This window comes from Hemicordylus capensis, chromosome 14, assembly GCF_027244095.1.
Source record: "Hemicordylus capensis ecotype Gifberg chromosome 14, rHemCap1.1.pri, whole genome shotgun sequence".
Taxonomy (NCBI): Eukaryota; Metazoa; Chordata; class Lepidosauria; order Squamata; family Cordylidae; genus Hemicordylus; species Hemicordylus capensis.
Window position 1 is genome coordinate 5,385,640 of NC_069670.1, and position 25,013 is coordinate 5,410,652.

The 25,013-nt window shown below is 51.9% G+C and overlaps 1 protein-coding gene across 1 annotated transcript; it reads left to right on the plus strand.

Annotated features, from left to right (window-relative positions):
• Positions 1 to 150: 150 nt before the first annotated feature.
• On the plus strand, positions 151 to 24,605 carry SYVN1 (synoviolin 1). The gene is made up of 16 exons (XM_053278453.1): positions 151 to 305; positions 6,096 to 6,244; positions 8,115 to 8,207; positions 10,295 to 10,447; positions 11,955 to 12,003; positions 12,591 to 12,694; positions 13,504 to 13,630; positions 14,850 to 14,949; positions 16,492 to 16,557; positions 17,869 to 17,985; positions 18,785 to 18,954; positions 20,201 to 20,347; positions 21,718 to 21,834; positions 21,971 to 22,157; positions 22,951 to 23,108; positions 23,561 to 24,605. The coding sequence occupies exons 2-16, from the start codon at positions 6,113 to 6,115 to the stop codon at positions 23,713 to 23,715; spliced, it is 1,875 nt and encodes a 624-aa protein (XP_053134428.1). The 5' UTR covers positions 151 to 305; positions 6,096 to 6,112; the 3' UTR covers positions 23,716 to 24,605.
• Positions 24,606 to 25,013: the final 408 nt, after the last annotated feature.

A 25,013-nucleotide genomic window follows, 5' to 3' on the forward strand; every position in this document is an offset into this window, starting at 1 on the left:
CCAGAAGTCTTCAGGAGGGGGCGAGTAATGAAGAGGGGGAAAGAACCCCCAAACCTTTCAGAGATGGTTTTATTTTATTTTTAAAATCCAGACTTATTTGTGGAGGGCAGAGCTGTGCCACTCTCCGCATGGAAAGAGGATTGGCTGGCGGGTTAAAAGAAAAAAGTTGCCAAGCGGTTGGTTGCTCCCGAGCGGAAGTGAGGTGTCGGCTGAGTATCGGGACTTCCGGTTCGGGGGGAAAGAGAGGAGAGTCGGCGGCTGCTGGTGGAGGTGGGCGCCGCGGCTTCCGGGGTCGCCGGGTTCGGGTGAGTCCTGGCCTGGGGGCGGGGGCAGCTGGGGAGGGGGCCGGATCTGGGACCAGGTGGGGGATCCCTGACGGGAGGAGTGGGGGGATATTATTTATATGTTGATCTTTTTTTTACATTTATATCCCGCTTATATATATCCCACTATTACTTATACACCGCTTTTCAACAGAGTTTCCCAAGTTTCCCAAGCGGCTTACATAGAGAAATAAAGAATAAAAACACATAACGTTGCCCCCCTGCCCCCAAAAGAGCTCACACTTACAAAAAGAAAGAGAAAGAAAGAAAGAAAGAAAGAAACATAAGGTAAACACGAGCCACTGGAAGGATGTTGTGCCGGGGGTGGAGAGGGCCAGTTGCTCCCCCCCTGCTAAATAGAAGAGAGCCACCTTGGAGCCCCGACTCCAAGGGGGCAGCATCCTAGAAGAGGGAAGGAGAGCCGTAATGTATCCATGCGCCGCTGAAATCCACTGGGCATCTCAATTCTCTGCTTCAGGAACAACAATGCGACACAGTTCTTATTACAATAGGTGTAAAACTCAGTCAAGTAAAACCTGCTGAAACTTTCAGACTCTTAAGGAAGCGACGACAACGAATGTTTCTATGCTGCTCTTCAACCCAAGTTCTCAAAAGTGGTTTGCATAGCAAAATAAATAATGCGTCAATAAGATGGATCCCAAAGTGGTTGGTTGGTCCCCAGTGGAAGTGGGGTGTCGGCTGAGTCTCGGGGCTTCTGGTTCGGGGGAGAAGAGAGGAGTCCCCAGAGGTCTCACAGTCTAAAAAGAAACATAAGGTAGACACCAGCCACAGGCAGCCACTGGAAGGATACTGTGCTGGGGTTGGATAGGGCCAGTTGCTCTCCCCCTGCTCAATATAAGAGAACCACTGCTTTTAAAAGGTGCCTCTTTGCTTGATGAGCAGGGGGCCAAAGCGTTGGGTGGGGGAGCCTGTCATGCATTTCCCAGGTGAAAGTAAATGGGGGGGGATGGCTGGAGTGGGAGGACAACCATCCCTGGTGGCTGAGCAAAAAGGCCCCTTTTGTCATAACAAATAACTCTATTTTCTGCCTCTCCCCCAAAACCCTTGTTCTCTGGGCGGCTCCCAATGTGAAACATTTAAAAATAAATGAAAAGTGCATTAAAACCTGTAAAGTGGCAGCTCTTCTATTTAGCAGGCAGGGAGTAACTGCCTCTAAATGACTGCAGCACACTAGCTTTGTGTTTCTTTTTTGGATGGGGATTCCTGTGGGGGCAGGGAACCATCTTTTTCCTTGTTTATTTGCCTGTGTGAGCTACATTGTAAGCTTGTTGGAAAGGGGTGTATTGACGTTTGCGATAATGGCACTTTGGGGTGTGTTGAGTGCTTCGTGTGTATTATTTTGACGCCATCCTTGCAACTATCCTGCAAGGTAGGAAAGTGTTATTATTGCCACGTTAGAGCAGTAAGAGGGAGAGGCTTGCCTAAGGCCACCCCCTGAGTCCCGACGTGCAACTTAAAATTAGCACTGTATTACAAAGTACAGGTGTAAAAGGAATAATCATGGTTCTTGGTAGTGGTTTTTGTTTTGTTTTTACTCATGCATGCATATCCTTTCTCTTTCTGTGCTTCAGAATATTCAAGGTGACTAATTTCATTTGCAAAAGTTAAAACAAAAACTTCAAAGTGGCCAATACAGCCCAAAACTTTGGAGCAGAAAAACCTGGGCATCTTGGTAGCCGAGTCAATAATTGCTGTTGTCAGCAGTGTTCCCTCTAACAGGGATTCCTAGATGTGGTTGACTACAACTCCCAGGATTCCCCAAGCAAAAGCCATTGCAGCTGGGTATTCTGGGAGCTGTAGTCAATAACAGCTGGAAATCCCTGTTAGAGCGAACACTGGTTGTCAGGGCCATGGAAGTTTCTGCTTCCAGTGCCACCATCTAGCCTGGCTTTTCATTTCAAATTGCAGCTCCATATCTCCTGTGCTAGCCTGTGGGCTTTCCCTACTTCTGGGATATGAATAGGGGTTAACAATGCTCACTTTTCCTTATCACTTGTTCTGTAGCCTCTAGGAGCCGTTTGCTTGCATTGCAACTCCCAGGCTGTTAGAGGATACCAAAATTGGGCAATCCACTCAGTTGTCTGGTATGTGCAGTATAGGGGAAGGGGAAACATTGGTATCTTCTGGGAGAAAATACAGACTCCTAGAATGTCAGTGGACTAACCGGCCACATAATATTCCTTAAACTAATTGCAGCTGCCTCCTGTCAACTAAGCATTTGCCCAAATATCAATCTAGATATTAGTCTGTTCTGGATGGGGTTGCACTCCCCGAAAAGCCGTGTAGCTTGGGAATACTTCTTTACCCAGGCTGCACTCTGGTGTGTCAGGTGGTAGCTATGGCCAGAAGTGCTTTCTTTCAGCTTTGGTTGGAATGGACACAGTTGTCATATCTTTAAGATAATGATCTCAAAACTGGTGTACTCATTGGAACATAACTTAAAACATAAGGACAGCCCTGCTGGATCAGGCCCAAGGAGGCCCATCTAGTCCAGCATCCTGTTTCACATAGTGGCCCACCAGATGCTTCTGGGAAGCCCCCAGGCAAGGGAGGGCAGGCCCTCTCTCCTTCTGTTGCTCCCCTGCGACTGGTATTGAGAGGCATCATGCCTGTGAGGCTGGAGGTGGCGTGTAGCCCTCAGACTTGTTTTGATGTGAACAACATCGAAACAAGTCCTTTCAAGGCAAGAACCTGTGTTCGGTTATGTGCTGCTTTATTCCCCCCGTGTCCCCCCCCGTCCCCCCCGGTGAATCAAGATGGCTGTCTTGGGGCTGTGTTTGAACACACGAGTTCAAACTGAGGGATGCACTTCGTCAGCACTTAACCCAGGAAAAGTCATGTCAGTACTCACACGTTTAGCAGCAGTGATTTCGTTGTGAAGTTCTCTTTATTGAGCAGGGGGAGAGCGATCCTCCCCATCTCTAACAATTTTCAAAAAACACTTGAAAACCCACCTCATCACCCAAGCTTCTCCAGCTTTTAATTTTTTTAAAAAATCCGTTTTTGACTTTTAGATTGTCTAAATTGTGTTAAGTTTTCTGTGTATGTTTTGATTTGTTTTCTGTTATTGTTAACCGCCCAGAGACGAAGGTTTGGGGTGGTGTACAAGTTTGACAAATAAATAAACAAATCGGCCCTCTCCATCCCCAACACAGCATCCCTCCAGTGGCTGTTGCTGGTTTCTGACTTATGTTTCTTTTTTAGACTGGGAGCCCTTTGGGGACAGGGAGACATCTGATTGATTGATTGATTGATTGATTGATTATCTATGTAAACTGCTTTGGGAACTTTAGTTGAAAAGTGGTGTATAAATATTCATCCTTGGGACTAAGGTGGAATTTTATCAGGGATTGCTGGTGATTCTGGGGGAAGATCTACCTTTTTCCTGCTGGCAGTTCTATCAGAGCTAAGGATTCCAGATTTTTGAGAGCCATCAGAGTAGGAGATCAGGCTCCAGGCTGAAGCTACCAGAAGGTTCTGCACAGTCTCCATTGAAACGAACTGCTGTGCTATTTATTGTGCAGGGGCTCGCTCCGTGAATTACTTATTTATTTGTTCAATTTCTATACCACCCTTCCCAAAATGGCTCAGGGTGGTTTACACAGAGAATTTTATTTTATTTTTTAAAGATATCCCTGTCCCCAAAGGGCTCACAATCTAAAAAGAAACTTAAGATAGACACCAGCAACAGTCACTGGAGGTCCTGTGCTGGGGTGGGTGGATAAGGCCAGTTATTTTGTTTCATTGTGTGTCAAACATGAATTGTGTTTCATGTCGGTGTCGTCTGGATTTTCCACCTCGGGTGCCAAATATCTTAGACCAGGCTTGCTCAGTTTAGGGGGGGCCCCCCAGCTGTTTTTTTTTTTTTTAATTTTTACTACAACTCCCATAATCCCCAGCCACAGTGGCCAATTGCCAGGGATTATGGGAGTTGTAGGCCAGGATCTTCAGAAGGGCTGAAGTTGAGCAGGCCTGTCTTAGACCAACCCTGGGCCTTGCTTTCAGCTTGGTTGCCTTGCATAAAAACAGAGATTTTGCAGGCCTCCAAGGTGAAATTTATTTGCTGTAAATCTTCCAGTGTAGATGTTGGCTTCCTGGTTGTATGCCAGAAATTGCCAGCGAGGAGTTGCCGTCTACTAAACAGTAGCTAGCGATTGTTCCTATAGTTACTTCAGGGCCCTGGCGAACCAAGGTGCTAAGAGAGGTGCTCGCTTCCTATTCCATGTTTCCTTTCGTCTTGCCAAATGTGTTTCAGCTCCCAATTCACAGCTGCTGCATTTCCCAGTCAGGGTTACTCCAGTTACTCCATTTAAGTAGGGCTGTGAGGATTGCACTGTCTGGCAAGGACAGAGTGTTTGACAGGGCGCCGAATTCAGCAGCGTTCGTTTGGGATTAGAAAAACCAAGTTGCCAGCCCTCACCATTTCAAAGGATCCTGAAAATGTGTGGGCAATGCTTGGTGAAATGTCAGAAACTAAAAGAGGGGCTGAGCAAATCTCTGGGCCGGGCCGTGGGGTTTGAGTACTCTGTATAGCAGTTCTTCTAAAATAATCTTATTACATTTGCATGGTACAATTTCTGGGCATGGTACATCACACAGGAAGGAAAGACAGTTCCCTGCAGTGTTCCCTCTCACAGGGGTTCCCAGATGTTCTTGACTACCACTCCCACAGTCCCCAAGCAAAGGCTGTTGCAGCCGGGGATTCTGGGAGTCGTAGTCAACAGCATCTGGGAATCCCTGTTAGAGAGCACACTGGTTTCCTGGGTCAGTATTTCTTTGCACATGCCTTTATCTAACTTCCATGCTTTTTTCAAGGGATGGCATTTGGCCGGGCTTGTTGCAGAATTCGGGGGCTTATACAAGCCTTACAAAGGCGTCTGCAAAAGTTCTTAGCAGTATTCCCTCTAACAGGGTTTCCCACGTGTTGCTGACTACAGCTCCCATCACCCCCCGCCAAGGGACATGGCAGCTGGGGACAGTGTTCCCTCTAAGAGGGATTCCCAGATGGCGTTGACTACAATTCCCATAATCCCCAAGCAAAAGCCTTTGCAGCTGGGGTCCCTGGGAGTTGTCGTCAACAGCATCTGTTAGAGGGAACACTGGTTCCTAGTTGGGAACATGTTTTCACAGCTGGCTTTCATAGGAACATAGGAAGCTGCCATATACTGAGTCAGACCATTGGTCTATCTAGCTCAGAACTGTCTACATAGACAGTTCTGAGACAGTAGACAGGCAGCGGCTTTTCCAAGGTTTCAGGCAGGAATCTCGCTCAGCTCTGTCTTGGAGATGTCAGGGAGGGAACCTGGAATCTACCGTAGATGCTCTTCCCAGAGTGGCTCCATCCCATGAGGGGAATATCTTACAGTGCTCAAATATCCGGTCTCCCTTTTGTATGCAACCAGGGTGGACCCTGCTTAGCTTAAGGGGACAAGTCATGCTTGCTGCCACGAGACCAGCTCTCTTCCCATAGAGCTTGCAGCTCAGAAGAAGAGCCATTTTGGCGACGCACGTCTGCCTGGTTGCCGTGAGGCGGCTGTCGGCAGCCATCCCTTGCGAGGCCAGATTGTGTGTCCACGTCCACAGGGTGTGTGTACAGCAATTGCATCGCTGAGAATAGCACTGTGGATGCACTGGACCTTTGCAATGCAAATATTGTGGCTTCTCTCTCATCAGCCACAGCACACACAGCTTCTGCCGGCGTCTCTAACCCATTTCTCGCCACCCTCCCAACCCCTGTCCCCTCTTGTACAGGCTGCTGGGCTGAGGAGATGTTCCGAACAGCCATCATGATGGCTGCCAGCCTGGCCTTGACCTCTGCGGTGGTGGCTCACGCCTATTACCTGAAGCACCAGTTCTACCCGACAGTGGTGTACCTGACCAAGTCGAGTCCCAGCATGGCGGTGAGTCTGCATATTTTTATTTTTATATCCCGCTCTTCCTCCAAGGAGCCCAGAGCGGTGTACTGCATACTTGAGTTTCTCTTTCACAACAACCCTGTGAAGTAGGTTAGGCTGAGAGAGAAGTGACTGGCCCAGAGTCACCCAGCAAGTATTATGGCTGAATGGGGATTTGAACTCGGGTCTCCCCGGTCCTAGTCCAGCACTCTAGCTACTACACCATGCTGGCTCTCCATGCCCCATATGCCGTGGAGGTGATGGTGGTGAATTCAAATTTAGCGTTTGAGCATCTGGCTTGAGTCTGTCGGATTGCATGCTTCATCTCCAGACGACGAAAGGCTTGGTTAGCAAGTCCATGGCAGTCTGTTACCCAAGGCTTTTGACAGCTTGCTGGCATAGGAACATAAGGTAAAAGGTAAAGTGCCATCCAGTTGATTTCGACTCCTGGCACCCACAGAGCCCTGTGTTTTTATTTGGTAGAATACAGGAGGGGTTGACCATGGCCTCCTCCCGCGCAGGATGAGATGATGCCTTTCAGCATCTTCCTCTGTCGCTGCTGCCCGATGTAGTACCAGCAGGGATTTGAACCGGCAACCTTCTGCTTGTTAGTCAAGCATTTCCCTGCTGTGTCCCTTAAGGTGACCTACATTCTTCAGCAGAGAGATTGCTCTGGTACCAATCTAGGAGCATGCACGCCGCTCCTTTGAGGTAGGCTGCCACCAGGTGAAGACTGATCTAAGCCACTGACCAGGCTCCAAACACGCCTTCAACCCCCTAGAACTGTCTGGCTTAGGGCTTAAAGGCACGGTGCAGCCAGAGTCCCCACAACCCAGCTCTAGGCAACAAGATATTATTCTGAAAACCCCTCAACGGTAGCGAATGACCTTTACGAGGCACACGGGGAGGCTTTTTGCAAGTAACTCTCCAGAACCGGTTAAATCAGAGTGAAGCCACTTCTAAGTATATGAACTTTATTAAGGAACACGCGTTGCACGCAGAATAAGGAATTGAGGGGATAGGTTGAAACTGGCGCGCAGGCATTCAAAAGAAAATCCAAAAAAGGCATTTACTAACTGACTAGCACTGAGTTTTACCTGAAGTCTATCAGTAGACTGGTCCTTGGCTGAGAGAGCATTAATCTCTACAGCTTCTTCGCTGGGACACATTCGTATGGAGAGGTCCTTCCTTATTCCCAAAATGCTGCTGTGGAGAGATGTCAATTGTGGCAGTGCCAAAGGGAGCCCTCGGCCAAAAAGCTGCTCTGTCAAGTGAGAGCAGCCTGGGGTGGTTTTTATTTTTTATTTTTTGTTCTTGCTGGGGAGCAGACATCTCTCCCTTGGTGGAGGACACCTGGCAGCTGTCTGAGAAATCGCTTCCTCTTTCTGGCTCCCTTGGTGCAACGGATTCCCTGTTTGGGACTCACAAGCACCGCCTTGGCTTTGCAGCTGTCCTGTAAGTGAAGCCGGCCAAATATTTGCAGTGCCTACGCGGCAAAACTAAAAAAAAAAAAAACCAACCCATCCACCCGAGGCCTCAGCACCCAGTTGTCTGCACCAGCTTGTACAGAAATTCCTCCCCAGCAAAAATCTAGAGGCCTGGGCCACAAAGAGCCTAGAATTCTCCCCTGTCTTCTTGCGTGCCTCTCTGCTGGAAACCCTCATGGCGCAGGTGAAGAAAGAGCCCTTGGCGTCAGGGGCTGCGATGTCGGGTTAAGAGAGATCTGGGGCAGAGCTTGTCCCAGGAGTGGACAAGAGACTTAAGTGGCTTGTTTGGGGGATGGGGCGGAGTGCCCCCCTCAGCCGTTCCTGCCTGGCGCAGAGATCTGTGCTAACCGCCGTCTCCCACCCTGCCTTTCTCTCCCTGTTGCGCCCAGGTCCTGTACATCCAAGCGTTTGTCCTGGTGTTCCTGTTAGGCAAGTTCATGGGCAAAGTGTTCTTTGGACAGCTCCGCGCGGCCGAAATGGAGGTGAGCTCTGTTGGAGGGAAACGGCTGTGGGGGACGTTTGTGGGAAACGGAAAGTGCTTCACCGTCACGGGAGGGGGTGTTGAAAGGGTTCAGCAAGGAACCGGAGCCTTGCGGATCTCTCTTGCTTGGGCAACGTCTTCCTGTGGTCCTGGTGAGGAAATGGTTCACGTTCTCCCTTTCTTTGTAATCAGTGTGTGTGTGTGTGTGTTTTGTCAATAATGTGTGATGCAGTGTCTGTATCAACATCTTGGTTGATTGGTATGTGGCACAAGGTCCTGAGCACTCTTCCCTCTAACAGGGATACCCAGATGTTGCTGACTGCAACTCCCAGCATCCCCAGCTGCAGTGGCCTCTGGCTGGGGGTGCTGGGAGTTGTGGTCGACAACATCTGGGAATCCCTGTTAGAGGGAACACTGGCCCCGAGTCTTCCGTAATTTGGAATTGTTTGGCCTGAGCCGAGCAATTGTGTTGCTTTGACCTCAGAAAGAAGCGTACCTGCGGATTTTGATTTCTGATCCTGTCCATATTGTGAAGCCAGGACCAGTTGCTGCAGTTTGGTCCAAATTCAGGCTAAACCATGGGTCTCTGAACTGGTTCAGTAGAACCCGCCGGCTGGGCTGGCCGAGTCGCTGAACCGGCTCAAAGCGGGTTGCGGTCGAACCGGCCCGATTCATGGCAGACCTGATCACGGTCAAACCAGCCCGTAGCCAGAGCTAGAAGTCTCCTATAAAAGTCTCAGATCTACCATTTCTACAAATATTTATATACTGCTTTTCAACAAAAGGTCTCGAAGCAGTTTCTATGGAAAGATAAACAACAAATAAATAAGATGGTTCGCTTTCCCAAAAGGGCTAATAATCTAACAAGAAGCACAGGGTAGACATCTGCAACTAGAGGGATGCTGTGCTGGGGCTGAAGAGGGCCAGTTGCTCTCCCCCTAGACAGTGTTCTCTCATAGGAACATAGGAAGCTGCCATATACTGAGTCAGACCCTTGGTCCGTCTAGCTCAGTATCGTCTACACAGACTGGCAGTGGCTTCTCCAAGGCTGCAGGCAGGAATCTCTCTCAGCCCTATCTTGGAGATGCTGCCAGGGAGGGAACTTGCAACCTTCTGCTCTTCCCAGAAGGGCTCCATCCCCTGAGGGGAAGATCTCTCAGTGCTCTTGAAGGTGTGCAAACGTGCATCCGCTCACAGATTTTTTTTGAGGTCTGCCTAGTTAATTTTCGACCCTGCTCAGGTTGAATCAGGAAGGTCCCACTCTGAATACACGTGCACACACACTGCCTTGATACTGCTGCCCAGAACAAAATTTATTCCGCACAGAGATGAAAAGAATTAGAACACTGCCCCCTAGAAGAGGACTTGCCACTTTAAAAGGGGCCCCTTTTCTCAGTTGTTGTTATTTAATATTATCCTTATTATTATCATTATCATTATTATTAACTGTATTTTTATACCGCCTTTCTGCCTTGACAAAGGCAGCCAAATATTAAAAGAAGCAAATTACAGAAGATAAATAAAATGTTGTCTCCGGCTGTGGGTCTTTTCAGGAGCTGAGGACAAGAGCTTCCTGGCTTGGGTGCCTCTTTTCTTGCCTTCCTCTCGGGGCACACTGGTCTTTCCGTACTGCCAGTTAGCAGGGCTTCTCTGCCCAGATCTGTGGCTTCACTGCCTCCCCTGCCACTGTATTTGTATTTGGTTTTGTTTTGTTGAACATATTTTTATACCGCCCAAAATTCACGTCTCTGGGCGGTTTACAGCAAAATAAAAGCAGAAAACCAAACATTAGTTAAACACACAGACAAGAAATTTAAAACACAGCCATTTAAAATGTTTAAAACAATATTCTGAAAACAACCTTAAAACAATTAAAACCAACAGATGTCATGTAACTGCAGGCATCCAAGTTGTTAGGTTTGCAGCCTTTGGAGGCAGAGCAGGAAGTGCGCTTCTGTTAGGGACTGTGTTCAGGGTGTGTGTGTGTGTGTGTGTGTGTGTGTGTGTGTGTGCGTGCATGTACGCTTAGGGGTTGGGGGAAGAACCCAGGATTAGAGAGAGCGCCTTACCTCACTCTCTCTCACACAGCATCTCCTTGAGCGGTCATGGTATGCCGTGACCGAGACCTGCCTTGCCTTCACAGTCTTCAGGGACGACTTCAGCCCCCGTTTTGTGGCCCTCTTCACTCTCCTCCTCTTCCTCAAGTGCTTCCACTGGCTGGCCGAGGACCGAGTGGACTTTGTGAGTATGAGATGCAAGTATGTGCCATCTGAAGGGCTGGCTCGGTGTGTGGCCTGTGCTAAGAGGGGCCGGCGGGGCTCTTGCAGCCCAAAGGTGTGGGGACAGATTTCCTGAGGTGTTCAAGCAAGGTGGGATGTTCCGGAGCAGGGATCGAGGGCAGCTCACCACTTCGACTCCTGGCGCCCTCAGAGCCCTGTGGTTTTCTTTGGTAGAATACAGGAGGGGTTGACCATGGCCTCCGCCCGCGCAGTATGAGATGATGATGCCTTTCAGCATCTTCCTAGATCGCTGCTGCCCGATCTAGTAGCAGCAGGGATTTGAACCGGCAACCATCTGCTTGTTAGTCAAGCATTTCCCCGCTGCACCCCTTAAGGTGACCTACCTTCTCAGACTGTCTGCCTTTTTAAAGTGCTCAGATATTTTCCAGCTCTGCTCCCAAGCCTCCGTGCCAGTAGCCGCTCTTCGTCAGGCTTCCGGGATCACTGCGAGGAAAGGAGCATTTGTTCACCATGCGATGCTGTGGCAATCAGCGTGTCGTACTGTGGGAAGATGTGTCGGCTTGAGCATTTTCTCTGGATCTAGGAGCCAGTCCAGAACTTTAGGCGCTGGACAGTGGACACTGTGCAAAGTTGCCAGACTTAGTGGCGGGCATTGTGGAGCGGGTGGTTAAATGGACTTCTCTTTATTCCCTTTACAAGTAACATGTTTGTAAAGTGGTTGGACGCTGGCCCGGTGTCATGCCTTAGAAACGGCTTTCCGGGAGGGGAGATACTGCAAGATCCCCTACAAGGAGCGTGTCTGCTCCTTGTGGTTCGGGGGAAGTGGAGTCAACGGCCCACATGGTCTTGAATTGACAGTTTGATCGAACTTTGCAGGAGAGAGATACAAGTCCTTTTTTAAACAGCAAACCCCAGTTGTTCTGAGCAGTTCTATCTGGAATTACTTTTGACAGACCGTCGGGATGTAGTACCTTAGAACGTGGCGAAGTTTTGTTTTCTGGCTAACAAGACTCGGATTAGAAATGTTGAGAAGCGAGATCTGGGGTCGGATTGAATGAAATTTTAGATTATTATAATGCACGGAGCCCTCTGTTGTATGTAATGGATGAATTCGGGTGTTAATGGTTCTGTTTTATGTTTTAACCGCTTGTTTGATCTAAGATCGTAAATAAACAACTAACTAACTGTTTTAACCGTTTATTACTTTATTTGACCAAGTTCGCTTTTATGTAAAGCTTTTGTACTTTGTGTTTTGCTGGTCGAATGACCGTAACAATACAGATTTGATTTTGTAAAGTGGGGATAAACAAAGACATATTTTATTAAATAACTCTCCCTCTGAACCACCCAGTCTAGGAGCCAGGATTGAATTTCTAGGTGCCATCGCTCTCTGGCAACTGGGATTTGTCAAGCCCCCGAACAGAGCGGCTTGTCTTATCCCAGCGAAGAGGGTGGCTGGCTTCTCGAGTAGCTACCTGACCTCTTCACTGTCCTCTCTTCTTCCCTAGATGGAGAGGAGTCCGAACATTTCCTGGCTCTTTCACTTCCGCATTGTCTGTAAGTATCAGTCACATTATTATGCCTTCTCTCTGCTAATGCAGTGCTTCCCTTTCTCTCAGGGATGAGAGAGGCTTGCAGTGTGCCCATCGGAGAAGGAACATCGGAAGCTGCCATAATCCTGCCTTCTCCAATGGAGGGGAAACAAGGCGGGGCCGAACACTTGGCGGGGTGGACTCTTTTAATCGGGTCAGGCATACATAGGAAGCTGCCATATACCGAGTCAGACCCTTAGTCCATCAAGCTCAGTATTGTCTACCCAGACTGGCAGCGGCTACTCCAAAGGTGCAGGCAGGAGCCTCTCTTTCAGCTCCGTCTTGGAGATGCTGCCAGGGAGGGAACTTGGGACCTAGATGCTCTTCCCAGAGCGGCTCCATATATTAAGGGGAATATCTTCCAGTGCTCCCACTTCTAGTCTCCCATTCAAATGCAACCAGGGCGGACCCTGCTTAGCTAAGGGGACAAGTCATGCTTGCTACCACAAGGCCAGCTCTCCTCCCATTAAAGCAACGGTGGTGCCGGGTGCCTCTCCTTTCTTGCCCTGCTTCTCCACATTGAAACTGAACGCCGACTCTCTTGTCTTCCAGCTCTGATGCTGCTTTTGGGCATCCTGGACTTCCTCTTTGTCAGCCACGCCTACCACAGCATCCTCACGCGGGGAGCCTCCGTCCAGCTGGTCTTTGGGTTTGAGGTGAGCCAGGGTGCTTCCTAGGGCGATGAGGTTGTGTCCGCCACGGCCTCCATCAGCCTCTCGATGCAGACCACGGGGGCGAGGGGAGGGCATGCCTGGACCTGCTGGTGACCCTGGTGGGTGGGGAGGTGTCTGGGGGGAAACCCTTTCCCCCCCAAAGAGTGAGCTGTGAAATGGTTCCCGAACTCATAATGATGGCGGCTGGAAATGACTTCTGAGGTCATTTACATAGGAAACTGCCATATACTGAGTCAGACCCTTGGTCTATCTAGCTCAGTATCATCTTCACAGACTGGCAGCGGCTTCTCCGAGGTTGCAGGCAGGAGTCTCTCTCAGCCCTATCTTGGAGATGCCGCTAGGGAGGGAACTTGGAACCTTCTGCTCTTCCCAGAGTGGCTCCATCTCCTAAGTGGGGGAATCTCTTCCAGTGCTCACACTTCTAGTCTCCCATTCAGATGCAACCAGGGCAGACCCTGCTTAGCTATGGGGACAAGTCATGCTTGCTACCACCAGACCAGCTCTCCTTCCTTCATTTCCTGTCACCCACGGATACGTGGATTTAACCCTTTTCCTGCTGGGTCCCCCCCCCCACGTAAATCGAGGGATACACAATGAACGGGGTCCTCCTGTACATTGAGCCCTGGGCACTGCCAACTGGGGAGGCCGAAATCGGGACGCCCTGGCTCTCCGGCATGTGCCTGCATGCTCTTTTCTTTTGTGGCCAGTGAAGCGAGGGCAGGGTGGGAGCGAAGCGAGGCAGTCGATGCCCTCGCACCGGCCGCTGATTCCGCCTTCTCCCCTCCGCACAGTACGCCATCCTCCTGACCATGGTGCTCACCATCTTCATCAAATACATCCTGCATTCCTTTGACCTGCAGAGCGAGAACCCTTGGGACAACAAGGCTGTCTTCATGCTCTACACAGAGCTCTTCACAGGTGACAGCCGCCTCTTGCTTGGAGGGAACGCGCCCAGAGTCTGGTCCGGAGGCGGCCGCTTGGGGTGGGCTACTGCTGGAGAGGGCCACTGCCTGGCTGGGCCACTGTGTACAGCCCCTTGAGTTGAGTATGGAAGAAAAGTAGGCTAGAAAGTGGAGAGAGAGAGATTCTTTTCCCTCTCACACAACACTAGAACCAGGGGTCACTCCATGAAATTGATTGCCAGGAGGTCTAGGACCAACAAACGGAAGTACTTTTTCACACAACGCGTGATCCACTTGTGGAACTCTCTGCCACAGGATGTGGTGACAGCCAACAACCTGGATGGCTTCAAGAGGGGTTTGGATGACTTCATGGAGGAGAGGTCTATCAATGGCTACTAGTTGGAGGGCTGTGGGCCACCTCCAGTCTCAAAGGCAGGGTGCCTCTGAGTACCAGTTGCAGGGGAGTCACAGCAGGAGAGAGGGCACGCCCTCAACTCCTGTCTGTGGCTTCCAGCGGCATCTGGTGGGCCACTGTGCGAAATGGGATGCTGGACTAGATGGGCATTCTTGGGCCTGATCCAGCAGGGCTGTTCTGATGTTCTTATGTTCTAAGCCCTCAGTAGGAACGTATCCTGGCGACAGCAGTTCTGGCTGGGGTTTGAGCCAGTGTGACTAAAGCAGCCTCCCCGGCCCACATAGAATCCAAGGATAAGAGTTGTGGTATGCCAGGACAAGGCAATTGGAGTGGCATCAGGACTGTTAATCATTTGAAATAGATATGATGTACAGAGAGACACGCAGTGGGGAAATAACGTGCCTAGGGAGCAAGAGGTTGCCGGTTCAAATCTCCGCTGGTCTGTATCCCAGACTATGGGAAACTCCTATATGGGGCAGCAGCGATCTAGGAAGATGCTGAAAGGCATCATCTCAGACTGCGCGGGAAGAGGCAATGGTCAGCCCCTCCTGTATTCCACCAAAGACAGCCACAGGGCTCTGTGGGCACCGGGAGTTGACACTGACCCGACGGCACACCTTTACCTTACAGACCGGCAAGGGCAGACTGCTTTTCCGTGCTCTTGCGGCTGGCTGTTGGTTAGCCCCGCCTCTCCTCCTGGGTTGCTTGCCAGCGAGAAGGGATGGGATCCGTATTGGGCCTCTCTTTGCTCCCCATGTGTTGAGTCCTGGCTCCGGGAAGCAAAAGCTAACCCCCCCTCCTCCTCTTTCTCCCTCCCCAGGCTTCATCAAGGTCCTCCTGTACATGGCCTTCATGACCATCATGATCAAGGTCCACACCTTCCCGCTTTTCGCCATCCGGCCCATGTACCTGGCGATGAGGTGAGGTGTGGGGCGCGGGGGAGGCGTGTGTGCACACATATACCATGTGAGTTAATCTTAGATCCCGCTGTAAGAGGTTGGGATATCAGAATTCCCTCTTCCCAAGAGGGGAAAAGAGCATTCAGAAGTCTAGGTACTTTGCCTTTTGCTTGGCTTGTTCTGCTCCACCAAGACCCATGAAAACACACAGACAAGTAATAAAAAATTAACAGCGTTTATTCTCACCCAAATCTTGGCAGCCTTTAGCAAACAGCCGTCAGAGACAATTTCAGAGTTCCGGCACCGTGTTCTTGGCATCGATCAGAAAACGTGGCTATCAGAAGTCGAAAGCTATCTGCCTTCACACCTTTCCCCTTCCTGTCTCCCTCCCTCCTCTCTTCTCTGTGGTTCCTTGAAGAAGGTGTTCCTAAAAGACGTGTCTCTCATTCTCTCATCCTCCTCCCTTATATCCTGTCTTAGAGTCACCCACTCAGTTCTGTCCCCTTGTTTGTCTTAATAATGATTGGTCAGAAGAATTCAGACCACCGATAACCTGTAACCTAATTTGTCACCCCTTTGTGGCCTGTACATCAATTGGTCAATCATATTGTGCGTAGATTTTGCGCAAACGATACCTGCAAAATCTGTATCTAGGTGTTTTTAATGACTCAGCCGCTCAGGTTGAATCAGGAAGGCCCCACTCTGAATGCATATGCACATACACTGCCTTGATACTGCCGCCCAGAACAAAACTCATTCTGCACACAGATGAAAAAAATTTCAGAGAACACTGGTTGGAATGGGTGGAAACAGATCATTCACTATTGGTGTCCAGATTTACAGCAAAACACTGTATGGGGCTATGGGGAGAGTGGAGGGAAATTTTTTAAAAAGGCCCTAATATGGCCCAGAACTGGTTCCTGTGTGCTCAGGAATGCCCCCCAAATGCTTCTGAAAACTGCAAAATGTCGTGGAGGAAAGTCCAATTTTTTAATTTTTATTTTTGCAAGAAATGAGCCACAAAACGGAGCACGGAAGTGACCCCCACGGTCACTTCCGGCCCTCTAAGAACTTCGGGCACGTGGGTTTTAACCGTATCGTATCCGCAGATACTGGAAACGGGTGTGTGTGAGACACCCCGCGGATGCGCGGAACTGTGAATCACGAGATTCTCCTGTAGTTGATTAAAAAATAAGTTCCCCATGTTACTTTGCACGTTGCATCGTCTGCACGTAGAGCAGCTGAAACACTTGAATAGCGTTAGAATAAATACTTCCGGAATATGGTGGCAGCAGTGTTCCCTCGAACAGGGGTTGCCAGATGTTATGGACTACAACTCCCAGCATCCCCAGCCATCACGGCTTTTGCTTGTGGATTCTGTGAGTTGTCGTCAACAACATCTGGGGACCCCTGTTCGAGGGAACATTGCTTGGCAGCACCTTTTCCCTCGGCTTTGCCCTCTTCCCTTTTTCTCCCGGGGCTACTTATGATCTCGGTTTTGCTTATGGGTTCAGCCTCTCAGATTGGCAGCGGACCTGACTGGACTCTCTTGTCTCTTTCCAGGCAGTTCAAGAAAGCCGTGACAGACGCCATTATGTCTCGCCGGGCCATTCGCAACATGAACACCCTGTGAGTATTAATCGTCTCCTTCCCACATTGCTGATCTCGGGGGCCGCTGGAGGAGAGGTGACCGGCCGAGCAGGGAGGAGTCATGGTTGGCCCCAGGAAGAGGCCTGCTAATCTGTCAGAGCAGCAAAGAACTCAGTGGAACCTTCAAGTCTGTTTGGGAGCATAGTGTACAGAAATCCTGTTTTGTGGCAAAGCTTGTGAGAAATCTAAACAGGTCGGTTTTTAAAAAAACCCGATATCCTCTCTAGACCAGGGATTCTCAATGTTGGGTCCCCAGATGTTAGCGGACTTCAACTCCCATAATCCCCAGCTCCAGGGGCCTTTGGTTGGGGTTATGGGAGTTGAAGTCCAATACGATCTGGGGACCCAACGTTGAGAATCCCTGCGAAGAAGGACCATGGTGTCATTCTTGTATGCATGGCGCCTGGCTGTGATGATATCATCAAGACGGCCGCCATCACATGCACATCAAACCTCATTATCTCAGTAATTATTTGGCCAGTTTGTTTATTTCACATTGATATCCTCTTCTTCCTCCAAGGAGCCCAGAACAATGTACACGGTTATGTTTATCCTCACAACAACCCTGTGAGGTAGGTTTGGCTGAGAGGGTAGTGACTGGCCCAGAATCACCCGCTGAGTTTCATGGCTGAATGGGGATTTGAAGCTGGGTCTTCCCATTCCTAGTCCAACACTCTAACCACTATGCCATACTGACTTATGTCATTGGAAAGGTATTTTCACACGCGAAAAAATACGGCCATATGATTTCTGGTGATTTTTTCTGCCTTTTTTTACATACCCAAAAAGGGAAAAAAGTGATTTTTTTTTTTAAAGAAAACACCAATTTTGAACTAATTGGCCAGGATCCTGGCTTATTCTTAATCGGTGTGGACCCACCAAAATAATGGGAATTCATCTGCTCGGCACAAACTTAAATACCCTTGTTTCAATGGGCATAGGAAAAAAAATCACCAGAAGTCATATGGTCGTGTTTCGTCTGTTGAGAAAATACTTTTACAATGACACGGGAGAACAAAATTGGCCAAACCATTACTGAGCGAATGAGGTTTAACGTGTGTGCGATGGCGGCCATCTCGATGATGTCATCACAGCCAAGCGCCACAACCTAGAGAGGGTTTCAGATCCAACGAAACCCCTCGGATCAATGTCTTGCCAATTCTGCCGTGAAACTGCATATGCTCCCAGCCGAAGCCCAAGTCTTTGTCACAAGTATAGCCCGGCTCCTGCAGACTTCTGGAAGACCCCACACCCGGCTTCCTGACTTTCTGTGACCCTTTCTCCTCTCAGGTACCCCGACGCCACCGCTGAAGAGTTGCAGGCCATGGACAACGTCTGCATTATCTGCCGGGAGGAGATGGTGACGGGAGCCAAACGCCTGCCTTGCAATCACATATTCCACACCAGGTGGGCCAAGGCTGACGCAGCCCTGCTTTTTTTGTCCGCCTGGCTGGGCCCAGAATTGCCTGTGCGGCTTAGAGGGTGCTTGGGCTAAGATTGCAGAGAGCCAGGATCCGTTGCCTCGCTTAGTTAGCCGTGAAACTCCCTGGGTGACCCGTGGAGAGGAGAGCTGGTCTGGTGGCAGCCAGCGTGACTTGTCCCCTGAGTTTCTGAGTTTCCAGAAGACCCCCTCGGGGCCGTCCAGAGCATGCCCCTCCGCTGGGGGAATGGGGCTGCTGGTGACCCCCTACCCCGAAAAGCAGGTGAAGGCCCTTGGATGGTAGGACAGAGCAGAAGTGCCTGGAACTCCCCACCTCAATCACTGAGAACTACAACTGCTACTCCCCTAACAGATATTTATATCCTGCTTTTTGACCCAAGTCCCTAAAGCGGTTGTTGTAGAGAAATAAGTGAAAGGGCTCCCTGTCCCCGAAAAGCTCACCGTCCGAAAAGAGACCTTAGGGAGATGCCAGCAACAGCCACTGGAGGGATGCTGTGCTGGGGACGGGTAGGGCCGGTTGCTCTCCCCCTGCTAAATGCAAGAGAATCCCGCCCCCCCCCCCCCCGTTAAGAAGACGAAGTCTTTGTAACAAGTATAACCCCAGTCCTGCAGATCTTTGCTCCGTTAGCAGGGTCATCCGGAGCTGATGAAGGCGGATTTCCAGTGAGGAAGAGAACCGCCCCTTTGGAAGATGCCTCCTGGCTCTGTGAGCAGAGCAACCTGGCTGGCTCTTAACAGAGGCTGCTTCTCTCTCCCCTTCCGCAGCTGCCTGCGCTCGTGGTTCCAGCGCCAGCAGACCTGCCCCACCTGCCGGATGGACGTCCTCCGCGCCTCTCTCCCCTCGCAGTCCCAGGCGCCCCCCGAGCAGCCGGATGCTGGGCAGCCGCAACCCCCGCCGCCGCATCAGACCCCGCTGATCCCTCAGCCGCCCAACTGTGAGTCTGCTGCAGAAGCCGCCGATCCCGTAACTCACGAAGGCTGGCGCCAGCCTTTGGCCCTTTTGTAGCGGACGGGAGAGAGGGGTGTCAAACTCGGCGTGGTGGATCAAGTGGCTAGAGCGGGGCTTTCCGTCCTCCTTCCATATATTGGAACCTGGGGTCCTCTGTCGAAGCGGAATGCTGGGAGATTCCGCCGAGACAAAAGGAAGCGCAGGCGATTGCCAGGAGGTCTAGGACCAACAAACGGAAGTACTTTTTCACACAACGCGTGATCCACGTGTGGAACTCTCTGCCACAGGATGTGGTGACGGCCAACAACCTGGATGGCTTTAAGAGGGGTTTGGATGACTTCATGGAGGAGAGGTCTATCAATGGCTACTAGTTGGAGGGCTGTGTGCCACCTCCAGCCTCAAGGGCAGGGTGCCTCTGAGTACCAGTTGCAGGGGAGTAATGGCAGGTGAGAGGGCAGGCCCTCAGCTCCTGCCTGTAGGCTTCCCAGAGGCATCTGGTGGGCCACTGTGCGAAACAGGATGCTGGACTAGATGGGCCTTGAGCCTGATCCAGCTGGGCTGTTCTTATGTTCTTATGAAGCGCCGTCTTCACAGGGCTTCCCTTCTCTGCTGCCGCCGCGGTTACAAAAGCCACGAATACGGAGGCATTGGGGCAGGGGTTCGGTTCCCGGAGGTTGGGGAAATCTTTCAAGAGGTGGGGGGAATGGCCGAAGCAGACCTGCCCTTTTTGTCCGCCCGGCTGTTTTTCATTAATGGGACGTAGAAGAGCCCGTGCGGCTTAGCGGGTGCTTGGGCTAAGATTGGAGAGAGCCAGGATCTGTTGACTCGCTTAGCCGTGAAGCTCCCTGGGTGACCATTGGAGAGGAGAGCTGGTCTTGTGGTAGCAAGCATGACTTGTCCCTTCAGCTAAGCAGGGTTTGCCCTGGTTGCAAATGAATGGGAGACTTGATGTGTGAGCACTGGAAGATGTTCCCCTTAAGGGATGGAGCCACTCTGGGAAGAGCATCTAGGTTCCCAGTTCCCTCCCTGGCAGCATCTCCCAAGAAAGGGCTTACAGAGATTCCTGCCTGCAACCTTGTAGAAGCCGCTGCCAGTCTGTGAAGACAATACTGAGCGAGATGGACCAATGGTCTGACGCAGTATATGGCAGATTCCTCTGTTCCTAAGCATGAAGCGTCATTCTCCTGTGTCCAGGTGTTGTTCGTTCACAGCGCCTGCTTTCCTTCTTGCAGTTCCCCAAGGCATCCTGCCGCCTTTTCCTCCGGGGATGTTCCCTCTGTGGCCCCCCATGGCCCCCTTTCCTCCAGTCCCGGGAGGGCAGCCACCCCACAGCGCAGACAGTGCTTCCGCTGCTCCATCTACGTCGGGGACACAGACAGGTGAGATGAGCCTCCCCTCGGCTTTGCGCTCTCCTCCAGATGGCCCTTGTGTGCCCCCCCCCACTCTGCTGGGTGGCCTTCTGCCCCTCCCTTGACGCAGAAGGCCGGAGGCGCGATCTGGACCAGTTCCAGCTCGGGGCGACGTCCGACGGTGACAAACGGGCAGTCATCCATTTGATTTCTCTTACCCAGATACAGAAAGTATAGGATAGGGGAGACCTAGCTTGACCGCAGTACGTGTGGAAGGGAATCTAGGTGTCTTAGTGGGACATAAGCTGAACATAAGGCAGCAGTGTTAGGCAGCTGCAGCAAAGGCGAATGCAGTCCTGGGCAGCATAATCTGAGACATTTATTTATTTATTCAGTGTTTATACTGCCTTTCGTAATGCATCTCAAGGTGGTTTACAGAAATTAAAATACAATAACATCCCAGAAAAGTTAATTTAACAACAGATGTTTGTATACCACTTTTCAACAAATGTTTCCAAATCCGTTTAACAACAAATGTTTGTATACCACTTTTCAACAAACATTTCCCAAGCAGTTTCCATAGAGAAACAAGAAACAAATAAGCTGGATCCCTGCCCCCAAAGGGCTCACAAAGGAAATGTAAGCTAGATGCCAGCAACAGTCACTGAAGGTCCTGTGCTGGGTTTTTGGACTTTAAAACCTTAAAATCAATTAAGCCATCCAGCCACAAAGCACCAAGAAACGAAAAGGAAACTGAATCAAGAAAGCTGAGAAACCTGGCCGCCTCTAGGAGGTAGCCTGAGTAAATAAAAAGGTCTTCAGTTGTTGTCTTTTAAGCTGCCACAGCTGTTGAAAAGCAAACATTCACAGGGTGAGCCTTCCAGAGTCTGGGGGCAGCCACCGAGAAGGCTCTGTCCCGTGTGCCCGGCAGCCTAGCCTCTCTCAGCGTCTGCACACGGAGCAAAGGCCCTCCTGACGATCTTGTTGGGCGGGCAGGGTGCTGGTTGGGTGGACGTGCCACTGGGGAGGGGGTGATCTTCGCCAGTCTCCCCGTCCTGCCGAAGTCCACTGTGCCTCCTGGAGACATGTGTCTGAGGGTGGCATAGCCTCTTCTTAGAAGGCACAGTGGGCTTTGAGGGGAAGCCCCTCTCCTCTCCCCTGGGCATTTGGCATTTAGCCTGAAGGCCGGCCATCGTGTCCAGATTGTGGAAAAGCCCTCGTTTCATTCTGGCGTTGTTGAGCCCTGCCCCGCTCTGTGCACCACGTTTGGAAGACCTTGAGGAACTGGAAGGGGGGTCAGAGGAGGGCGGCCAAGATGGGAAGGGCTCCGTGAAGCACCGCTGAAGGCTCTGAGTCCTGTCAGGGAACGGCTCGGTTGGCATGCTGGCTCTTCCCAACAGGCACCTCCAGGCCCGGTGGGGAATCGGCTCCTGCATCAGACCCGACGGCCCCTCCAGCAGCGCCGGGTTTCCCTTTCCCTCCCCCCTGGATGGGGATGCCGTTTCCACCTCTCTTTGGTAAGCAAAACCCCTGTGAGTGTATATACGTGTGTGTGTGCGGGGGGGATCGGAAGCTGCCCTGTGTTCCTACGGCTCCCTCCTTGTCACACCGGCCTCCCGCACAACCGTTCCTCCCCTTCTCGCCCTCGCTCAGGGTTCCCCCCTATGCCGGTGCCGCCCTCCGGGTTTGCGGGACTGACGGATGAAGAGCTGCGGGCCATGGAAGGCCACGAGCGGCAGCACCTGGAAGCCCGGCTGCAGTGCCTGCAGAACATCCACACACTCCTCGACGCAGCCATGCTCCAGATCAACCAGTATCTCACCGTCCTGGCGACTATCGGGTAACGTCGCCCTTTCTCTTTTAAAAAAAAAAAAGGCATTTTGCAGGAGCTTTTAGTTTTGCAACCAGAAAGCTTTCCGGCAGCATGTGGGTCATATAGATGAAGTCTGGTGGCTACAGGCCACCTCCAGCCTCGGGCAAGGTGCCTCCGAATCCCAGCGGCAGGGGAGCAGCAGCAGGAGAGAGGGGATGCCCCCACCTGTTTTCGGTGGGTTTCCCAGAGGGATCTGGTGGGCCACTGTGGGAAACAGGAGGCTGGGCCCTGGGCTGTTCTTACGTAAGCCATACTCTGCAAACACCTCTGTGTTGTTTGGGAGACGGTATGCCAGTTTTCTGGCCCCGGGACCTACCAGGGCTTTTGTTTTGGTAAGCTGCCGATGGCAACAGATCGACTTCTTGGTGTGTGTGTGGGTTTTTTCCCCTGGTGCGGCAACTTCCTGCATCCCTATGGCCCTTTGAGATATAGGAAGCTGCTGTATATGGAGTCAGACCCTTGGTCCGTCTCGCTCAGGACGGTCTGCCCAGACTGGCAGCGGCTTCTCCAAGGTTGCAGGCAGGAGTCTCTCCCAGCCCTCTCTTGGAGATGCTGCCAGGGAGGGGACTGGGAAGCTAGATGCTCTTCCCAGAGCGGCCCCATCGTCCGAGGGGAAGATCCTCTAATGCTCACACACGTAGCCTCCCATCCAAATGCAAGCCAGGGCAGACCCCTGCTTAGCAAAGGGGAGAATTCATGCTGGTGACCACCAGGCCAGCTCTTCTTCAGTTCCTACATCCTGCCTTCCTTCCTTGCCCAGGACGCCCCGGTCTGCACAGCCGCCTAGCGCTCCAGCCACTTCCGCATCCTCTCAGGAGACCCCCAGCCCTGAACCAGACACCCTCGAACCCGCCGCCTTCCAGTCCACCGACAGCACCTCTTCACCAGCAGCTGAGACAGGACCATCGGGTCAAGCAGGTAGGCGGAGCGGCTTGAGGGAACCTTCTTCCAGAGCAGCGGGCAGAGTTGGCGGATTTTGCAGGGTAGCCCCCTTGCACTTGCGGGGTGCGTCCTTTCCGCAGCCATTGCGTAAGGCAAGGACTCTCAGACTTTGGCCCTTGTAGCTGGGGATGCTGGGAGTTGTAGTCCCTGTTAGAAGGAACACTGGAGTGAGGTATGCTGGGTGCCTTGGGGGAAGCTTGGCCAAAGAGCCGGGTCTTGAGAGGCGATGGAAGAAGGGAGGCGCTTTCGCAGAGCAGGGTGACCGAAGCTACCAAGGTGGGCAAGGGAGACGAAAGGAGCAGGCAGTCGATGAAAATCCCGGGCTGGTGTCGGCTCCTTTTGGATCACCAGGACTAGAAACCTGATGCGAGGGAGCACGACCTCCTCCTCGTGCTGCTTCCTACAGCCTCTCTCCTCTGTGCTTTCAGCGCCATCCCCAGCAGCCGGTGCCGAGGGCTACACAGACCCATCTGGCCCCGAGCAGGGTGGGGAGCCCCCTTTGCCAGAGGAGCCGGACACGGCAGAGTTGCGCAGGCGCCGCCTTCAAAAACTGGAACTGCCCTCCTCCTCCTCCTCCCATTGACACCCCTCTGGCTCCCTTCCGACGAGCCTTGCCATGTGCCTGGGCTTATCATCCGACGGACTCGTCTCCTTTGCCCCAGAAGAGAAGCAGTGAGAGCGAGAAGACCGGGGGCGCCTACACTTTGCACCACCAAGTGCCGACGCGACGTGCGGCCGCTGGGACGCTCTCCGGCGGGGCGGGGGCGGCCCTGCCTTGGCTTCTGGCTTCGAGCGGAAGCAGCCCCCCGTCCGCCAGCACGGACCGGTCTTGTTCTAGTCACTTCCCCCCCGCACAGCAACGTACATCCCAAAGTCTTTTCTATCTTGATCTCGGCTGGACAGACACGCGTCCTGGGAAGCCGCTTCCGTGGCAGTGCCGGAGGGGGAGCTGCCATCCACGGGAGCTGCTCCATGGAAATGGGGGCTAGGGCAAGGGGGTCCTCCCTTTTATTCTTTTCCTTTCCCCCCCACTCTTCCTTGCTGATTGTGTGGTGGAGTTTCTGGCCACGCTTCTTGAGGAAGGCAGCTGTGTCCCTTTGGAGAGGGCCGGCTGGAGTGTCGGCTTGCTCTTGTTTCAGATGTTCCTATATAGGTTGCCGCCTGATGATAGCTTAGAGCCAAGGCCAGCAAACAGGCCGGCCAGACTACTGCCCCCTCCCTCCATCCCCCGCAGGGCCTTTATCCCACTCTCCTCCTCCTCCTCCTCCACCACCCCCAACATCCCTAAATCAACCAGTCTGGAGAGGGGATGTGGTGGCCTCAAGGCCTTTGGAGTGCACTTTTGCTGGTTCGCTCCCTGCGCTGGGTTCGAAAGGCGCCCACCTGCAGGCGCTGGATCTGAAATGCTCCGGGCGCCCCCTTCACGGGGATGGTCTGGCTTTTGCAGTGCAGTAAACCTGTGACTTAAATCGACTTTTGTGCTTCCTTCTTTGGCGTTCTAAGAAGCTTGGGGTGGGGGGTTTTTTGGCTAGGTTGTGGGGGAGCAATCCGCGGCAGACCGAGGAGATCCTTGAGTGTGGCTGCGAGAGGGCTTGGCGAGAGCTCCTTCAGGAGAGACCAGGTGTCTGCCTGGGCAGCTTCCACCCTGTCTTGCACATGCCGGATTTCACTTGGCCTTCCTGTTTCCATGAAGGACGGAGCCTGCAGCCGCTGGGCCTTGCGTGTCCTACCCTTGAATTATGGTCCTGAGCATCGCTGTTGATGGTGGGCCGTGGGTGGCCGGACACACTCACTCACTCAAGCCCTGTGGAAGAGTGATGAGATTGGAGGAGATGTTTTAAAACATGCTTCTGTCCCCTTTGTCCATTGCAACATGGGTCA

Coding starts and splice junctions, on each gene's coding strand:
- SYVN1 (XM_053278453.1), top strand. CDS start 6,113: ATGTTCCGAACAGCCATCATGATGGCTGCCAGCCTGGCCTTGACCTCT. Junction 6,245..8,114: donor AGTCGAGTCCCAGCATGGCG/GTGAGTCTGCAT, acceptor TGTTGCGCCCAG/GTCCTGTACATCCAAGCGTT. Junction 8,208..10,294: donor TCCGCGCGGCCGAAATGGAG/GTGAGCTCTGTT, acceptor TCTCTCACACAG/CATCTCCTTGAGCGGTCATG.